This window comes from Trichomycterus rosablanca, chromosome 15, assembly GCF_030014385.1.
Source record: "Trichomycterus rosablanca isolate fTriRos1 chromosome 15, fTriRos1.hap1, whole genome shotgun sequence".
Lineage (NCBI taxonomy): Eukaryota > Metazoa > Chordata > Actinopteri > Siluriformes > Trichomycteridae > Trichomycterus > Trichomycterus rosablanca.
In genome coordinates, this window is record NC_086002.1 from 16026050 (window position 1) to 16045597 (window position 19548).

At 37.8% G+C, this 19548-nt stretch overlaps 1 protein-coding gene across 1 annotated transcript; it reads right to left on the minus strand.

Annotated features, from left to right (window-relative positions):
* Positions 1 to 9655: 9655 nt before the first annotated feature.
* On the minus strand, positions 9656 to 19281 carry prokr1a (prokineticin receptor 1a). The gene is made up of 2 exons (XM_063010872.1): positions 18815 to 19281; positions 9656 to 10379 (listed from the first exon to the last, which is right to left on the minus strand). The coding sequence occupies exons 1-2, from the start codon at positions 19279 to 19281 to the stop codon at positions 9656 to 9658; spliced, it is 1191 nt and encodes a 396-aa protein (XP_062866942.1).
* Positions 19282 to 19548: the final 267 nt, after the last annotated feature.

The following is a 19548-nucleotide window of genomic DNA, read 5'->3' on the forward strand; positions in this document are numbered from 1 at the left end:
CTGTTGCTGTTTTCTTCTTAAATACACTCTTTAGCTCTTGTAGATGTACAGAGAGTTATTTATCTATAGATGTGAGGTATTTATTTCTAATCATTTCCATCTTTGAGCATCATTACAGCTGCTATGGAAATGACAAATGTTCTGCAAAATGAGAGTAGCTGCAACATATCTTCACATCTGGGGTTCCTGTGATCTGTACACAGTTACATCATTCTTGCTAACAAAAAAAACATTTTTGGAAAAGTTGGGACATTTTTGTAAGATAACTCGAGAAAACCAATGATTTGTGATTTGATCTTTATTTACTGACACAAGTACATACAATATTTCAGATGTTTTGGCAGACCAATATGATTCATTTTTATGTTCACCACTGCTTTACCTTGGTCAGGGTCATGGTGGGGCCGGTTTCCCTATAATCAATAGGCGCAATGCAGTAGCACACCCATAACAGGATGGCAATCCATCATGTCCCCACCCCTCAACACAGGCTTTCAAGTTATTTTAGGTATTTTACCATTTACTGTACATATTGTGAAAAGATTCAGGAAATCTCTAGAAATGTTGCTATGACGTCTATCAGTATGTTAGGAAAAGCCCACAAATCAGATTAAAGTCAGAAAAGTCAGTGGATGTGACTGGCACAATTTGTAAATATTGTGACGTTACAGTGGTGTTATGAGGATGCTTTTAGCAGCAAGGACTAACAACCGGAACAGGATTGCTCAGAAAATCGGTGATGCAAAAATCTTAAATGAAAATCTTTTGATTTTCTGAGGACTGAATGCTTAAACTTGGAAAAAAGTTTGTATTTCACCAGGATAATTACTCAAACCACACTTCCAAAGTGACAGATTGATAGTTTAACCCCATCAAACATTTGTGATGAGAATTTCTTTACTCATCTCCCAACTAACCTGTCAGAAATTCTGCAAAGAGAAATGAATTAAAATGGTTCTGTTACATTTTTTATAAATACATTTTGGACTTTAGCATGAAATGAGTGGCAAAGAAAAAAATTTAGAAGTCAAACAATGGGCTACAGCTCAACACCAACAGATTATTCTCAAAACAGCTGGGTAAAAAAATCAGCCTTTGAAAATGTTTCAGGAAAAGGTTTCATGGTTTTATTACATTATAAAACATTTAAGTGTATTAAAGAAAAGTGTTTTAGGGAGACTATTTTTAAAACCACACCAGATCACCACCATCACTATTACAGCACCTGAGGGAACAAAATGTTTCTGTACAGTCCCTTTCTATTGAGACTGATGCCTGTGTGTAACAACATTGTAAGGAGAGCTGTAGATATTAGCGATCAAACATTAAGTTAGTCCAGAACATAAAAGGAATCAGTGAGTATTTTTGTGTGACGGTACTTGTTTTTGGTCAATTACTAGCTTTATCACTGACACCAGGGACTACAGTGTATCACAAAAGTGAGTACACCCCTCAAATTTCTGCAAATATTTTATTATATCTTTTCATGGGACAACACTATAGAAATAAAACTTGGATATAACTTAGAGTAGTCAGTGTACAACTTGTATAGCAGTGTAGATTTACTGTCTTCTGAAAATAACTCAACACACAGCCATTAATGTCTAAATGGCTGGCAACATAAGTGAGTACACCCCACAGTGAACATGTCCAAATTGTGCCCAAAGTGTCAATATTGTGTGTGACCACCATTATTATCCAGCACTGCCTTAACCCTCCTGGGCATGGAATTCACCAGAGCTGCACAGGTTGCTACTGGAATCCTCTTCCACTCCTCCATGATGACATCACGGAGCTGGTGAATGTTAGACACCTTGAACTCCTCCACCTTCCACTTGAGGATGCGCCACAGGTGCTCAATTGGGTTTAGTCCATCACCTTTACCTTCAGCTTCCTCAGCAAGGCAGTTGTCATCTTGGAGGTTGTGTTTGGGGTCATTATCCTGTTGGAAAACTGCCATGAGGCCTAGTTTTCGAAGGCAGCACTCATGTGTCTATTTTTTAAAGCCAACCTCTGGATATGACGCCGAACACGTGGACTCAGGGCAGTGATAGCTCAGTGGTTAAGGTACTGGACTAGTAAACAGAAGGTTGCCGGTTCAAGCCCCGCCACCACCAAGTTGCCACTGTTGGGTCCCTGAGCAAGGCCCTTAACCCTCAATTGCTCATTGTGTAAGTCGCTTTGGATAAAAGCGTCTGCTAAATGCTGAAAATGTAAATGTAAAATGACTCAACTTCTTTGGTCGACCCTGGCGAAGCCTGTTCCGAGTGGAACCTGTCCTGGAAAACCGCTGTATGACCTTGGCCACCATGCTGTAGCTCAGTTTCAGGGTGTTAGCAATCTTCTTATAGCCCAGGCCATCTTTGTGGAGAGCAACAATTCTATTTCTCACATCCTCAGAGAGTTCTTTGCCATGAGGTGCCATGTTGAATATCCAGTGGCCAGTATGAGAGAATTGTACCCAAAACACCAAATTTAACAGCCCTGCTCCCCATTTACACCTGGGACCTTGACACATGACACCAGGGAGGGACAACGACACATTTGGGCACAATTTGGACATGTTCACTGTGGGGTGTACTCACTTATGTTGCCAGCTATTTAGACATTAATGGCTGTGTGTTGAGTTATTTTCAGAAGACAGTAAATCTACACTGCTATACAAGCTGTACACTGACTACTCTAAGTTATATCCAAGTTTCATGTCTATAGTGTTGTCCCATGAAAAGATATAATGAAATATTTGCAGAAATGTGAGGGGTGTACTCACTTTTGTGATACACTGTAAATGATTCAGTATGTTGTGGGTCATTAGTGAGGAATCTAAAACGTTCTTAACTACACAAAACATTGAACATCTCCACATGTGCTAGCTGAAAATCTTATTCTAAAACAATGTGCATTACTGTGTTTCTGTTTTTCTTTTGTAGCTACACCAATCTTTTGAGGTTAACCACTATATTGTAACATTACTGCAGTTATTCATCTTTATTTAGCAACAAGAGCATCAGTAAGGAACATGTGCTTCATACTAATCCAGGTGACATTTGGCAGTCAATTGTTATAATAAAAAATAAAAATGATTTGTGCTACACAATTAAAAACAGTTATAACACTCACGACTGAGTTCTTAAGTGCATCTGGAGGCACTATCAACACAATAACTGTTCTGTTCAATCATAAACCTGAGATCAACACACAATCCTAAGATCACTATGTGTAATGCCAAGCATTGGCTGGAGTTGTTTAAAACTCATCACAATTGAACTTTAGTGCAGTGGAGATGCTTCTGGTTTGTGGCAACAATTTGGCAAATGTCCCATGTTATGATGCCCCCAATACAATGCCACAGTGCACAAAGAGGACTCCAAAAGGAAATAAATGAGTCTGAACAAAGGCCTGTACAAAGCCCTGACCTAATCCCCTTCAGCTAGTTGGAATGAACTCAATCACGTACAGTGAGTAAAAGCTTGTGCAACACCATGCTTAACTGCACCAATGCGCTTGTGGTTGAATTTGAGTAAATCTCAGCAGTCATGTTCCAAAATCTAGAGCCTTTTCAGAGTACAAAGTATATTGTGTTTGATATAACAGGCAATCATGTTTGAAACATGTTAGTTAGAAGAATCTATTTATAAATTTTTTGTTATTTTTTGTGGAAATAAAATGTGAAGAGCAGTGACTTTTTAAAACTGTTACTGGTTTTCATTTGCTGCAAGGATGTGATGAATCTGGCTGTAAATCAAACATGGAGATGCTAATGAACAGACAGCATTTAGTATCAGTCAGTGCTTTGTGTTGGATGTAAATGCGGTCTTTTCTCTAAAAGAAAAGAATAATTAATGCAGTATAAAAATAAAAGCGCCCACCTGTAGTGCTGCCAACATCATTAGGCTTTTATGAGAAATAAAAGCTGGGACTCAAAATAAGTTACTCATGAGGATTATTCCATCTCAGCTTCATTTAACCCTCCTGTATTTTTATTAATTAAGTGTCAGTATAAGAAAAACAAGGGATTAGTAAAAATGCCATTTAGCAGAAACTAAAAGAATTAAATCTGAGCATTGCATGTTTGTCTGTGAAAAACGTAGCATACGTAGCATAACCAAAACCAATCCCTGAAATGTGCACATAGCTAATTTAAACCACAAGTACTCATTTACTATGAACCCTGATCAGGGTAGCTGTGAGTCCAGAAATGCAGGAAGCAGGGCAGATACAAAGCACTAGTACATTACAGATCACCCATTTACTAACTCCATCCCTTACACCAAGGACAGTTCATAGTATTCAAGCCAATGCATGGATCTGTGTAGTAACCAGTGTAGTTAGGGAAAACCCATATGAACATGCTGAACTTCTCAAACAGTTTACAAAACCAGGGTTAAGGTACCCAGTATACAGTTGCACCATTATTGCAAATTAGGTTATTTGCAGTATTTACAACCTTTTAGCAGTTTGCAATATGGCAGTCAAAAAAGAACAATTTCAATAGATTGACACCAATAATATAACAAGTGAATAAAACTTGCTTAATAAAATCCCTCATAAAAGCACACATTTGCAAATCAGGTGTTGTCTCAAACACACTTCATGCAATTAATCAAGAGCTTCATTAGTTGCATCAGGTGTGCTTAAGATAAAACACATCAAATACCTGGATTGGCTAGGGGTTTGTTGACTGTATTGTTTGACTGCAAGTTGATAAAAAAAAGTGAAGAGAGTTGCCTAAATAATTAAGAGATAATTGCCTTGCACAAATGGGGAAAAGGCTAAAAAAAGGCTGTGAATGTTTCTAGAGATACAGTTGGAGGCATAGTTCACAAGTTCAAAGTTAAAGCAACACTGGCCACAACACCTGGACGTGGCAAAAAGAGGAAGGATAACTTCCACTTGTTGGGGTTCTGTTCTGTGCAGCAAAGTTATTTTTTCTCTTTCTGCCATGTGTTGGGATTATGTTCTGTGGAGCGATTAAACAAAAGTGGAACTTTGTGGGCCTGTAGATCAGTGGTATATCTTGAGGAGGAAGAATAAAGCATACACTGAAAAGAACACTCTGGCTACAGAGAAACAAGTGGGCTACAGTCAGTAATTGTATACCAACGAGGTTCACCTGTATAAGGTGTAGTTTCTAAAATTATTAATGAATGTACAGTGTATCACAAAAGTGAGTACACCCCTCACATTTCTGCAGATATTTAAGTATATCTTTTCATGGGACAACACTGACAAAATGACACTTTGACACTGTGTGCAGCTTATATAACAGTGTAAATTTATTCTTCCCTCAAAATAACTCAATATACAGCCATTAATGTCTAAACCACCGGCAACAAAAGTGAGTACACCCCTTAGTGAAAGTTCCTGAAGTGTCAATATTTTGTGTGGCCACCATTATTTCCCAGAACTGCCTTAACTCTCCTGGGCATGGAGTTTACCAGAGCTTCACAGGTTGCCACTGGAATGCTTTTCCACTCCTCCATGACGACATCACGGAGCTGGCGGATATTCGAGACTTTGCGCTCCTCCACCTTCCACTTGAGGATGCCCCAAAGATGTTCTATTGGGTTTAGGTCTGGAGACATGCTTGGCCAGTCCATCACCTTTACCCTCAGCCTCTTCAATAAAGCAGTGGTCGTCTTAGAGGTGTGTTTGGGGTCATTATCATGCTGGAACACTGCCCTGCGACCCAGTTTCCGGAGGGAGGGGATCATGCTCTGCTTCAGTATTTCACAGTACATATTGGAGTTCATGTGTCCCTCAATGAAATGTAACTCCCCAACACCTGCTGCACTCATGCTGCCCCAGACCATGGCATTCCCACCACCATGCTTGACTGTAGGCATGACACACTTATCTTTGTACTCCTCACCTGATTGCCGCCACACATGCTTGAGACCATCTGAACCAAACAAATTAATCTTGGTCTCATCAGACCATAGGACATGGTTCCAGTAATCCATGTCCTTTGTTGACATGTCTTCAGCAAACTGTTTGCGGGCTTTCTTGTGTAGAGACTTCAGAAGAGGCTTCCTTCTGGGGTGACAGCCATGCAGACCAATTTGATGTACAGTGTGTGGCGTATGGTCTGAGCACTGACAGGCTGACCCCCCACCGTTTCAATCTCTGCAGCAATGCTGACAGCACTCCTGCGCCTATCTTTCAAAGACAGCAGTTGGATGTGACGCTGAGCACGTGCACTCAGCTTCTTTGGACGACCAACGCGAGGTCTGTTCTGAGTGGACCTTGCTCTTTTAAAACGCTGGATGATCTTGGCCACTGTGCTGCAGCTCAGTTTCAGGGTGTTGGCAATCTTCTTGTAGCCTTGGCCATCTTCATGTAGCGCAACAATTCGTCTTTTAAGATCCTCCATGAGGTGCCATGTTGGAACTTTCAGTGACCAGTATGAGAGAGTGTGAGAGCTGTACTACTAAATTGAACACACCTGCTCCCTATGCACACCTGAGACCTAGTAACACTAACGAGTCACATGACATTTTGGAGGGAAAATGTACTCACTTTTGTTGCCGGTGGTTTAGACATTAATGGCTGTGTATTGAGTTATTTTGAGGGAAGAATAAATTTACACTGTTATATAAGCTGCACACAGACTACTTTTCATTGTGTCAAAGTGTCATTTTGTCAGTGTTGTCCCATGAAAAGATATACTTAAATATCTGCAGAAATGTGAGGGGTGTACTCACTTTTGTGATACACTGTACATAGCAGATAGGTGTGCCTAATTAATAAATATATACAAACTCCATTTTCGAAAAAGTTAGGACATTTTATAAAATGCAATAACAACAAAAATCTGTGATTTGTTAATTTTTTGAACATTTTTTTCATTTCATTAGCTGGTAAAAGTTCAAATACATAATGTCCAGTGTTTTCACTGACCAATTGTGTTTTGTAAATCTAAAAAATGTTTACATTTTATGCCTGCCTAAATCATTTTAGGTATTTAACATGTTATTTATTAGTGTAGCACTGGAGATACAATGATTGTAAATCTATATTTGTTTTCACACATTAAAATCACATATGTAGTTTCAGATTCTTTCAATGTCATTTTAGTTCAGTTTTTCCCTTTTAGAAATATAAGTTTGTAGATCATACTGTATTTTTATTCATCAGCTAATTTATTAATATTTCTGTTTTTTTTTGTTTCAGATTAAACATAAGAAAATAATGCATGTACTATACACCGATGAGGCATAACATTATGACCACCTCCTTGTTTTTACACTCACTGTCCATCCATTTACCATATAGAAGCACTTTGTAGTTCTACAATTACTGATTGTAGTCCATCTATTTCTCTACATACTTTTTTTAGCCTACTTTCACCCTGTTCTTTAATGGTCAGGACCCCCACAGGACCACCACAGAGCAGCTATTATTTGTGTGTGTTGTATGAGTAGATCAGCAGTTTTTAAATATCGTGCCCACTCACTGTCCACTCTATTAGATCCTCCTACCTAGTTGGTCCACCTTGTAGATGTAAAGTCAGAGACGATCGCTTATCTATTGCTGCTGTTTGAGTTGGTCATCTTCTAGACCTTTATCAGTGGTCACAGGATGCTGCCAACGGGCGCTGTTGGCACCACCACAATGTCAGTGGCACTGCAGTGCTGAGAATGACCCACCACCCAAATAATACCTGCTCTGTAGTGGTCCTGGGAGAGTCATGACCATTGAAGAACAGCATGAAAGAGGGCTAACAAAGCATGCAGAGAAACAGATGGACTACAGTCAGTAATTGTAGAACTACAAAGTGCTTCTATATGGTAAGTGGAGCTGATAAAATGGACAGTAAGTGTAGAAACAAGGAGGTCGTTTTAATGTTATGGCTGATCTGTGTATAATAATAACAAAACAACAACAATACTGCATTTTATTTAAAGCAACTTTATTAACACCCAAGGACACTGTACAAAATTCATATGAAGATGGACAAAAAAGAAGAAAAAGAAGAAAATAATATCAATAAAACATGTAACCAAGATACAGTTAAATAAAAAGACAGAGATAAAAATTAAAGACAAAAATAAGCTTGAAAAGTAAGAAAAGTTTTGAGTTTAGATTTAAATAGATTCATTGTCTCCAAGTTCCTGTTTTATTGAGGAAGAATATTCCACACTCTGGGACTGCATTTCTGAATTGCTAAATGCTTTTTCACCAAATTTACTTTAAAATAAGAGGTGGGAAGAAGGTTTTAGCTCATTTAATGCCTTGTGGGTAAGAAGAATTTTAAACAATATGCAGTATTTAACTGTGAGCCATTAAAGATTAAAGAGGGTGGGAGTAATGTGGTCTCAGGGTTTAACACAAGTCAGACTGGATTTTTATTTACTGTATTCTTTTAACAGATTTAATATTTCTTTATGTAAACATTAGTTAACATTTTAAAGTACAGTATTATTATATTATTATTAGCCCAGGTGGCTCTGCGGGATATTTCACTAGCGCAGCAGCAGCAAGATTCTGAACTCCTTGAAACTCCTCGAAACTTGGCGTCGCCACCAGTCGGCTGAGCACCATCTAGTGGGCATAATTGGCAGTGCCTGCAGCAGACACGGTTCTGCTAGGACGGGACGACCGGACTATGTGTGGGTGGGGTCTTCAAACGCTGTGTAAGGACCCTGATTGGCAGATAGAGAGGCGTCTGTGCAAAGTGCATAGGTGAAAAAGGGTTCCTTTAAGGGCTGCACGCGGGTCGGAAGAGGTGTGAGCAGCAATATACCCACCTCGACTGCAATCAGGGATCCCCCAGCAGCAGAACACAAATTGACTACACTGAATTGGGAGAAAATGCATAAATAAAATAGAAAAAAATAATGTACAGTATTTATAGTTGATATCTGAGCTTTTTACATTTTGGTCATTTTTTATTTTTATAGTTTAATGTAAATATTTTGTATTTTTTTGGTTGTGTAGTTTTGGTTCAAGTTGTTCAAAGAAATGACCCACAGGCCCCCTGACTTTTGCTCAACATGTCTATATTTTTAGTAAATAATTTGTATTCAGGTTGGACCTGACTTAAATCTTTGGTTGTACATTACAACAATTTGTGATTTCACCATTCTGATTTAATTGTGTAACACCGCAAAGCAACATCTTTTTTAATAATTATAACAGCAGAGCATTTATGCTATTGGTCAGTAATGCAAACCAAAGTTGTGATTTAAAATTAAACAAATTTAATCTCAGTTGTTGACCCACATAAACACAGTGCGACCAACACATAAGGCAGAAATGCACAAACTGACTAAACTATAAATCAAAAATATGGACAATCTCAATGTACTGTCTCTGTAGTTGTGTAGCTTAACAATTTCATACCACACGTTTTTAAAGTTTTGAAAATGTATTTACAGGAAAGCGCAAAACCAAAAAGCAAATGCTGTACATTAAACTTCTCTTGCCTGATGGGATACATTTGTTAAACAATAGAGAAAAGTTGTGTAAATTATAGTTTTCACAAAACAATTTATCTGAGCTGGTCTTTTACAAATAGCCCAATCATATTCAATTCGATTATGGATTTTGGAACTGATTTATTCTGGCACTTCTATTGTAACCTTTCCTGAATTTCCATTGGTTAAATAAAGAAAGTCATCAGGAACTCTAATTCCTTCGCCTGCTTCCTACTTCATTGCAATCTTATTTGTGTGCACTCAACTTCTTCTGTGACTTTAAGTGAGGAAGTCCTGATTTCACCCTCATCTACTGTCTTGGCTCCAGTGATTGCAGTTTCCCTCGATACCTTGTGCCAATGGATACATTTTGTTCCTTTAAAACACTTGGTTGCATTGTTTCTTACGCTAACAAAGCAAAACGTGTTGATCATCCCATTGCTCATGGCGATACACTCGATAATGTAGAAAGCCACCAGTGAGTTGCGCTCACGCGTGATCACTGCTGGGTAGAAATCTCTCAAGAATGTAAAGCCGTAATATGGCGCCCAGCACAGCACATATGCAACGAGCACTGCAATCAGGACCACCACACTGCGCCGCCGCCGCCTCAGCCGCTGCTGGAGCTGGTCAGTTGGAAATCCAGGAACATTCTTAAACCAAAGCTCATGGGAGATCCGAGCATAGCACAGAGTCATGATGGCCACTGGAGCTACAAACTCAACAATCAGGATGAATAGGAAATAGGAGCGATACAGGAGCTGCTGGTCTGCTGTCCAAATCTGGGCGCAGAATATTTTGCTGCCAGGGGAGACAACACCATGAGGATACTCATGCTCCGTAGCAAAGTAAGCCGAGGGTATCGAGATGAGAATCGGGAAGATCCAGACACTGAGTATAAGCCAGTAGGCAGTCTGGTACTTCATTCTTGGTTTCAAAGGATGCACAATGGCCATGTACCTATGAAACACACACAAACACACACACACACATGAAATATGAGTGAATTAATGATGTCTAAAGTAAATTGCATAGTCTCAGTAGATTTCATTTAGCATCACAGCAAGTAGGCCATTTGGAAAGGATTCTGAAGAAAACATTCTTTATTATTCACACAGATACACAGAGATAAACAGAAAGGTGGCTGCCAAGCACAAAATCATGGCAGCCAAGGACATCGCCCTCTCAAAACACAATAACTCACTGGAGTGGAGCCCCTTCACCTTTAATGTGAACTGCAAATAGAGCTGAGCTTTGTTATAGTTTGATGGAAATCTAAATAACTAAAAAAATGACAAACAAAACCCAGGCAGATAATCTAGAAGACAGTTCACACAGAATTCATTCCATTTTCAATTAAAAATTCCAATTAATTAATAAGGCACTAGTGAATTCCAAGTGTGATTTTTATATTTAATTTAATTTAATTTTCATGTTTTTTTTTTTTTACCACCGCTTGGCCATGGTTGTGGTAAGTCCAGGTTCCCTGCAGTCATTGGTGCAATCCAGTAACACACCCTGATACAGCCGATCATTGCTGTATGTAGATGCCCGACTGTATTGTATGTAATTTGTATTTTTACAAATACAAATACAAAATACATTTGCTTTAAAACTAAAATCAATATTTTTCTCACATAGTTGGAACTGTTGGTGTCCCTAACCCTGTAGCTTCCTGCATATCACCAAGACTTATTATTTTAATACTTACTATAATAATACAATGTGCATATCAGTAATAGACTGTTGTTAACTAAATAATTCTTACCTTATGTGTTTCTATCCTGCCATTAATACACTAAACTCTGATAAGGCTTACTGGTGTGCTTACCCATTGCTCCTGGGCTTCTGCAGACACAGCTTTGTTTCTACTGGGCCCTGACCAGCAAATGCAGCATTCTTAATTATTTGTGCAGTTTTCTTGGTATATACTTATACTGGGGGGCAGCACGGTGACTCTGTGGGTAGCACTGTTGCCTTACAGCAAGAAGGTCCTGGATTTGATTCCCAGGTGGAGTGGCCCGGGTCCTTTCCTTTTGGAGTTTGCATGTTCTCCCTGTGTCTGTGTGGGTTTCCGCCAGGAGTTCCAGTTTCCTCCCACAGTCCAAAGACATGCAGTCAGGTAAATTGGAGATACAAAATTCTCCATGACTGTGTTTGATATTAAAAACTTAAACCGATCTTGTGTAACTACCTGCCCTGTCATGAATGTAACCGAAAGTATGTAAAACATGATGTTAAAAACCTAATAAATAAATAAAATACTTATACTTGGTTTGTATGAGAATACTTTACACAAGGTAGAAATGCTCACTCAGTCACTCTATGTAATTTAACATATTATTATTAATAAAAAAACAACCAGTGAAGTGAGTGGAAAAACCCACACTGGATGTGGGCTACATGGTATACCAGCGGTAGCTAGTATTGTGATAGATTATTTTCACCCCTTTTTTAAGGTAATTTTTTTCCTATTTTTCTCTGTGGTTGCAGGTTTTGCAGGGTGTCGCCGATGTCCCTGTGGGGCGAGCGTATGGTCAACTGAGTTTATCACCATTCACTGGTGACAGTGACTTTTCTTTTCTGAGTGACTTTGTAAAGTGTGATAACTCCTATTCCTTGTTTATCTGTTCTATCACCTCTCTGCTTTTTATTTTTTTATTTTAGCCATCCTTTGTTTATAGTTTTATTTTCATTTGTGGCTCCTCAGCAACAGTTTTGTTCTGCCTTGGGTGAGCATCCTACATACTGGGTTCATACTACCAGTCTTGCAAATATGGGTCTACACCCAAGTATGGGTGAAGAAAATGGTTGCCTGTAGTATTTGTATCATACACACAGTGAAGTATGAAAGTATTAGAATCATGGGTGCTCAGGTGGCGCAGCAGTCTAATATGCTATCTCACCACTGCGGAGAGCTTGAACCCCAAATTCGAGTCTCAGCAGTGTTACAGACAATTCACCATGTCTGAGAGAGGGATGGTCAGATGAAGGTGAGGTTTCTCCACTTTCTTGTTGGGGGTGAGTTTAAGTTCACAATTCATACCTGAAAAAATCAGGCAAGGGTCAAAACATGAAAACACTATCAATAAACATGGCACAAAAAAAATTATCACAGATCATGAAGTTTGGAAAATGATTTATAATGCTAAAAATGGCAATACAAAGGGACGCACAGGAGCACAGGGGTACTTACAGACACAATCATTGCAAAGACAATGAAAAAGCAGGTGTACACAATGATCAAAAACAAATCACAGACAGAGGGTGGAGATAAGGTCTAAAAAAACAAAGGCAGAGTGTTGCCATTTTCATAAAGGGGAGACCAGGGAGGATTCTTACCATAAGCTTTGCAACAAAAATTAATAATAAATAATGAACTTCATAATAACTTCATTTTGTTTATTTTTGCACAAAGGATGTACATCCATTGTGTGTACATTAAATGATGTGTATACACTGGAAGTATATTCAATAATAACAACTAAGAAGTGGTTGAATGGTAGTGTCCTGTCACTGTATGCACTTACTTAGACTGTTCTTGTTATTCTTTTAGTGCATGCATGCAACAAACACAGTTCCTTAGTAAAGATTAAAGCTTTTAAGTTCTCTAAACTCTGATTAAATAAGTCAGAAGCTTTTTAGATTTCAGAGTTGTTTGACAATTCTGAACATTTATTAACACATTGATAATGTAGCGTGTTTAAAAACAATGACAAAAATGAATGGATTTGGAACTATGTTGACATAAGACATCTCTTTTCCAGATAAAGTTTTGAATATCAGCAGTGATTTATTACAATTCATCACAATTTCTTATTTAGGAGACATAACATACTCTGTTCCTCTATCCAGTTTACCCTGACAGAGCAGATTGATTCATGGCACTTATAAATCCAAACTGTTATAATAGTAAAATTAGGTTATGCTACACATCAAAGTGAGATCATTCAAATAAACTTTGCTAATAATAAGCATTTAAATGAGGACAACCTAGGAATCTAAAATCTGAGATCAGTTTTATATGGACCACCTGCACAAGAATCTACTGCAGCCAAAGCACCAAGGTTACCATTTTGTTGAAAAATTACCATTATTTCATGCTTCAACCTTATGTGCTATCAGAATTATTATGAATAATTGTAAAGCTGATAAGCCCTATAATATACCCTATAATATAACCCAGTTCCAAAGTTAAGTCAGTACAAATGCCATATGTGTAATGGTTTAATTGATTGACAATAATTATACCCCGGTTCTTATAAAATGTTCTGTAATTGTTTGGAAATTGAGGACACCAATTTTTGTAAAAGTGTTTTTTATTCTTAATTGACATAACAGCTCAACAGTCTGGATAATATACCACACATGTTTGTTGGGAGACAGGTGTGTACTTCAGGCAAGCTAGTCAAGCACCTGAGAGGTTTTACCACAAAACCATGCTGATGTACATGTGCAGTATGTGGCTTTGCATTATGTTTTTAAAACATGGCAGCATAAGTTGCTCTCAAATAGGCTGGTACTCAGAATTAATGGTCAGATGTAATATCGTCAGTGTTACTGGATGTTATTTAAATACTGAAAATAGTTTTTTAAAGTGTTCTTGAGCCCATTGTGTGGTTATAATCATTCAAGGAATTGAAGGTCAAGTTTTGGCTTTCAGTCTTGTTCATTATGCACAAAGATTTCTCTGGATTATCTTATTTTTTTTAATAATGCCTTTTAAACACTTCTAGCTGTACTAAGGGGAAAATGTAATTACATTTATTAATTTATTATTTAAGATTCTTCAACAGCTATACAGTTTGATGCCATATATAAAACACATATAATTACATTTATAAAGTGCAGCATTTAACACACAAAAGCTTACTTTGTGTATCTTGCCACAATTTACATAGGCTGGTTATTTTATTGAATTGTAATGGAGTGAGAGCTTTGGGGATACAGTGGGGCCAAAAAGTATTTAGTCAGCCACTGATTGTGCAAGTTCTCCTACTTAGAAAGATGAGAGAGGTCTGTAATTTTCATCATAGGTACACTTCAACTATGAGAGACAAAATGAGAAAAAAAATCCAGGAAATCGCATTGTAGGATTATTAAAGAATTTATTTGTAAATTATGGTGGAAAATAAGTATTTGGTCACCCACAAACAAGCAGGATTTCTGGCTCTCACAGACCTGTAACTTCTTCTTTAAAAAGCTCTTCTGTCCTCCACTCGTTACCTGTATTAATGGCACCTGTTTGACCTTGTTATCTGTATAAAAGACACCTGTCCACAGCCTCAAACAGTCAGACTCCAAACTCAACCATGCCCAAGACCAAAGAGCTGTCGAAGGACACCAGGAAGAAAATTGTAGACCTGCACCAGGCTGGGAAGAGTGAATCTACAATAGGCAAGCAGGTTGGTGTGAATAAATCAACTGTGGGAGCAATTGTAAGAAAATGGAAGACATACAAGACCATTGATAATCTCCCTCAATCTGGGGCCCCACGCAAGATCTCATCCCGTGGGGTCAAAATGATCATGAGAACGGTGAGCAAAAATCCCAGAACTACACAGAGGGACCTGATGAATGACCTGCAGAGAGCTGGGACCAAAGTAACAAAGGCTACCATCAGTAACACACTACGCCGAGAGGGACTCAAATCCTGCAGTGCCAGGCGTGTCCCCCTGCTTAAGCCAGTACATGTCCAGGCCCATCTGAAGTTTGCCAGAGAGCATATGGATGATCCAGAAGAGGATTGGGAGAATATCATGTGGTCAGATGAAACCAAAATTGAACTTTTTGGTAAAAACTCAACTCGTCGTGTTTGGAGGAAGAAGAATGCTGAGTTGCATCCCAAGAACACCATACCTACTGTGAAGCATGGGGGTGGAAACATCATGCTTTGGGGATGTTTTTCTGCAAAGGGGACAGGACGACTGATCCGTGTTAAGGGAAGAATGAACGGGGCCATGTATCATGAGATTTTAAGCCAAAACCTCCTTCCATCAGTGAGAGCATTGAAGAACGTGGCTGGGTCTTCCAGCATGAAAAGGATCCCAAACACACCACTCGGGCAACGAAGGAGTGACTCCGTAAAAAGCATTTCAAGGTCCTGGAGTGGCCTAGCCAGTCTCCAGACCTCAACCCCAGTTGAAAGTCCATGTTGCCCAGCGACAGCCCCAAAACATCACTGCTCTAGAGGAGATCTGCATGGAGGAATGGGCCAAAATACCAGCTACAGTGTGTGCAAACCTGGTGAAGACTTACAGGAAACGTTTGACCTCTGTCATTGCCAACAAAGGTTATGTTACAAAGTATTGAGTTGAACTTTTGTTATTGACCAAATACTTATTTTCCACCATAATTTACAAATAAATTCTTTAAAAATTCTACAATGTGATTTCCTGGATTTTTTTTTCTCATTTTGTCTCTCATAGTTGAAGTGTACCTATGATGAAAATTACAAACCTCTCTCATCTTTCTAAGTAGGAGAACTTGCACAATCAGTGGCTGACTAAATACTTTTTGGCCCCACTGTATCGTTTTATGAAGGCATTCCCAAGGAACACGTCCTATATCTATAACAGGAGTCAAAACACATGCACATACAGGCAGCATCTGAAGATACATGAACATCTTCTAGAAACAGCACAGGAGAAGTTAAAACCTGAAAAATTCAATTAAAACAGTTTGTTTAGAAACAAAACAGAAACATTGATTTTACAATGTTATGTTTTGTCTTTCCCCACCTATAATAACAAATATAAAGTATTACCATTTAATCAAAGATACCTGGGTTCAATTTAGAACTGAATACTGTTCACCACAGATAGATTTTTAAATAATGTACTGATGTTATATTCTTCCTTTATTCTAGGTATAATAATATCCATGTCCAAAGACATTTTATTACATTTCTAAGTCATCTTTAAATGTATTCATGTAATAATATGACAGGTCAAGTGCCTCATGAACATACATTAGGTGATCATTCATTTGTGCATTCACACCACGGAGCAATTTAGAACTGGCCATTTCCTTTCTGCATATTTGTTGTGAGGTGAGGAGAATAACCAGGGCAAATCCACACAGACATAAGAGGACAAGCAAAACTTACTGGTAGCTTAGATCGAACCCAGAATCCCAAGTTGCTGTGAGACTCCAAAATCTCAGCTGTGCAACATCAAATAATTGTCATAATTCACATTTCGGAAAATGTTGTGCCTTATTACTTTGTAATAACCATATTACATGCATTGTGGAAAAAGGTTGTGATTTACCCAGCTTACTTTTTAAAACAAATGCACATGGATGTGATGAAACACCAGAACAACAAATCTACCAATAAACCTGGTCCAAATCTTTTATTATCCATCTGATTTTGTGCATATGTTGCATTCTGTGGAAAATTTGCAGTTGAGAAGAAGCTGCAGAATAATAAAGGATCAAAAGAATATTTTTGGAGATTATCGTGTCTGCTCAATCTCTCCACTTCACAATAGTTAAACAACATCAACATCAGCTGAAAAATATAGAGCATTAGTCAACTTTTGCTTAATCAGAAAATAGTAGTTAATAAAATGACTATATGATTAACTGTAATACCTTGATATAAAACTTTTTTTTAAATTAGTTTACCAAACTGAGTACACTTTAAAGAAATACAGACATATAAAATAATGATGAATAATCTATTCTAATTTTTTAATTCATTTTCACTAAATAGTTTACCCTAGACAGGGTTAGGCTAGGTCCAGTGCCACTTGAGAGTATTGGATTAAAAAAAACACCCTACACCGGGCACCAGTCCATCTCTGAGCATTACACATTTCACATTCATGCACTCATACCTAGGGGCAATTAAAGCAGCATACTGTACACCTTCATGTTTTGGAAGTAGGAAGGAATCTGAAGCAAAAACAGGGAAAACAATACAAACTTCTTACATACAGGAGCAAAGACATGAATCAAATCAAGGCTTCCAGGACCCATACTGCTGTATGGCACCCCCACTACCAGTTTCACCATTATTCTGCCAATTTTACCTATTTATCAAAAAAGAACAAATAGGCCTTACTTACAATCCACAGTTGAATACATCCCAAAAGTGTTTAATTGGAGTAAAGTCAGGGTATCTTTATGGACCTCATTGTTGCACAGTAAACAGTGCAGATTAGTTTATAGAATTTTTGCAGATTTTACAAAACTATTTTGGCTATATAGTGCACCATTAAATAACAAAAAACTACATTTATTGAATATGTTTCCATCTAGTGTTCAGTTGGCAAAGCTTTCTATTATGCTATGAGATCTGAATTTGAATATCAACGGTGCAATTGGCTTCACTGCTGTTTTGAAAATAGGATAACATTCTATTATTCTGCCATGAATTGGAATGCCAACTTGTAAGCAAGGACTGCTATGCTATAACATCAGTGTCTGACCCCACTTGTCCTTGAGATTAAATGGTAATAAATTCCTACAGTCACGTTCCATAATCAAGTGGAAAGCTATTCTGACACTAAGATAACCAGAACCATACTGCAGATAGTCTTGGATGTGATATTAACAAGCACATAAATAATGTAAAGTTTGTGTGTACTTTTGGCCATGTGGTGTATTTTCTACATAAAATGTGTGTTTGAAATCAGCTTCTGACTTGGTTGTTATATAAATTCTATAAAACCTGTAAATCAGCTGGTGGGAACATGCTTAGTGCAGGCATTGTTATATGGTCTCAGCTTTTCAGTGGGGAAAGAAAACTTTTTGGAAAATGCTGTATAACAAAGGCAAGTATTTAAACATTTTTAAAAAAAGTAAGATCACTTTTTCCTTTAAACACAATTCCTGAAAAGCAGACAGCTAAAATACAAATAAAGCTTAACTGAGTTTTGCAAATATATGTTAATAAGTTTTAGTGCTTCTATCATGATTGGGTAGAAACAGATCATTAATGAAAGACTCAGTTGTGTATAAACAGAGATGGGGTGAGATTTACCACTTGGAAACTAAATAAATATCTCAATGCTAATTTGCAAGAAATTTTAGAAGATTTTACCATTTACAGTCCAAAGCATTATTAGAAAATTCAGATCATACAGTGAAAACTCTTTGTGAAAGGGCAAGTTTGAAAATCAACTTTACTGGCACTAAAAATCAACCTGATTCTGTAATAAATATAACCACATGGGCTCAGAAATGCTTCAGAAAACACTTAGTCAGTAAATACAGTTTGTCACCGCATCTATAGATGCAAGCCAAGACTTTGCTATGCAATCAGAAGCCCTACATGACCAATATTCAGAAAAACCATTAACTTTCTTGGTGTAAAGCCAATTCTGTCTTAATATGTGAAAATAGTGTTGATAGAATACAAAAAAGACATATGAAAAACCAGCACTTGCCTGTCCACAGCAATGGCCATCAGAGCGTTGGTGGACACGTAGAGAGACATTGTCCTCAGATAGTTAATGGAGACACACAAAAAAATCCCATGATCCCAAGAGAGCTGCTTTACGACATAGTAATCCACCAAAAATGGGCAGCACACAACAGCCACAAGAAAATCCGACACTGCTAGGTTAGCGATGAGCAGGTTGGTGATGTTCCGTAGTTTTTTATAACGTAATAATGTAGAGATGAAGAGGCAGTTTCCAACACCACACACCAGCATAATGCACACCAGCACAATGGCAATGATGATTGTAGAAACAAAAAAGGCTCTGCCCTGAGTTGTGTCTGGGATCTCGTCTACAGGAATATCATAATCCAATGTAATGTCATAGCTTGCCATGACTGGGTCTCGACGATTTTCCGATGAATGGCCTTGAGTCCATGTTGCAGCCATGAAAGTGCAGTTTCCTTCCCCCATTTTTCTCCTTTAGTAAAGGATGCATTAGCCTTTTACAATCTTCTCATCATTCCCTATATACTGTATTTCTTGTTTTCTTAAAGAAATAAAAGAAAGAAAGAAAGAAAGAAAGAAAGAAAGAAAGAAAGAAAGAAAGAAAGAAAGAAAGAAAGAAAGAAAGAAAGAAAGAAAGAAAGAAAGAAAGAAAGAAAGAAAGAAAGAAAGGTAAATAGAAATGGTTACTTTTCTAGAATTGATAATTTGCCCTAAATTATAATATTTATGTTT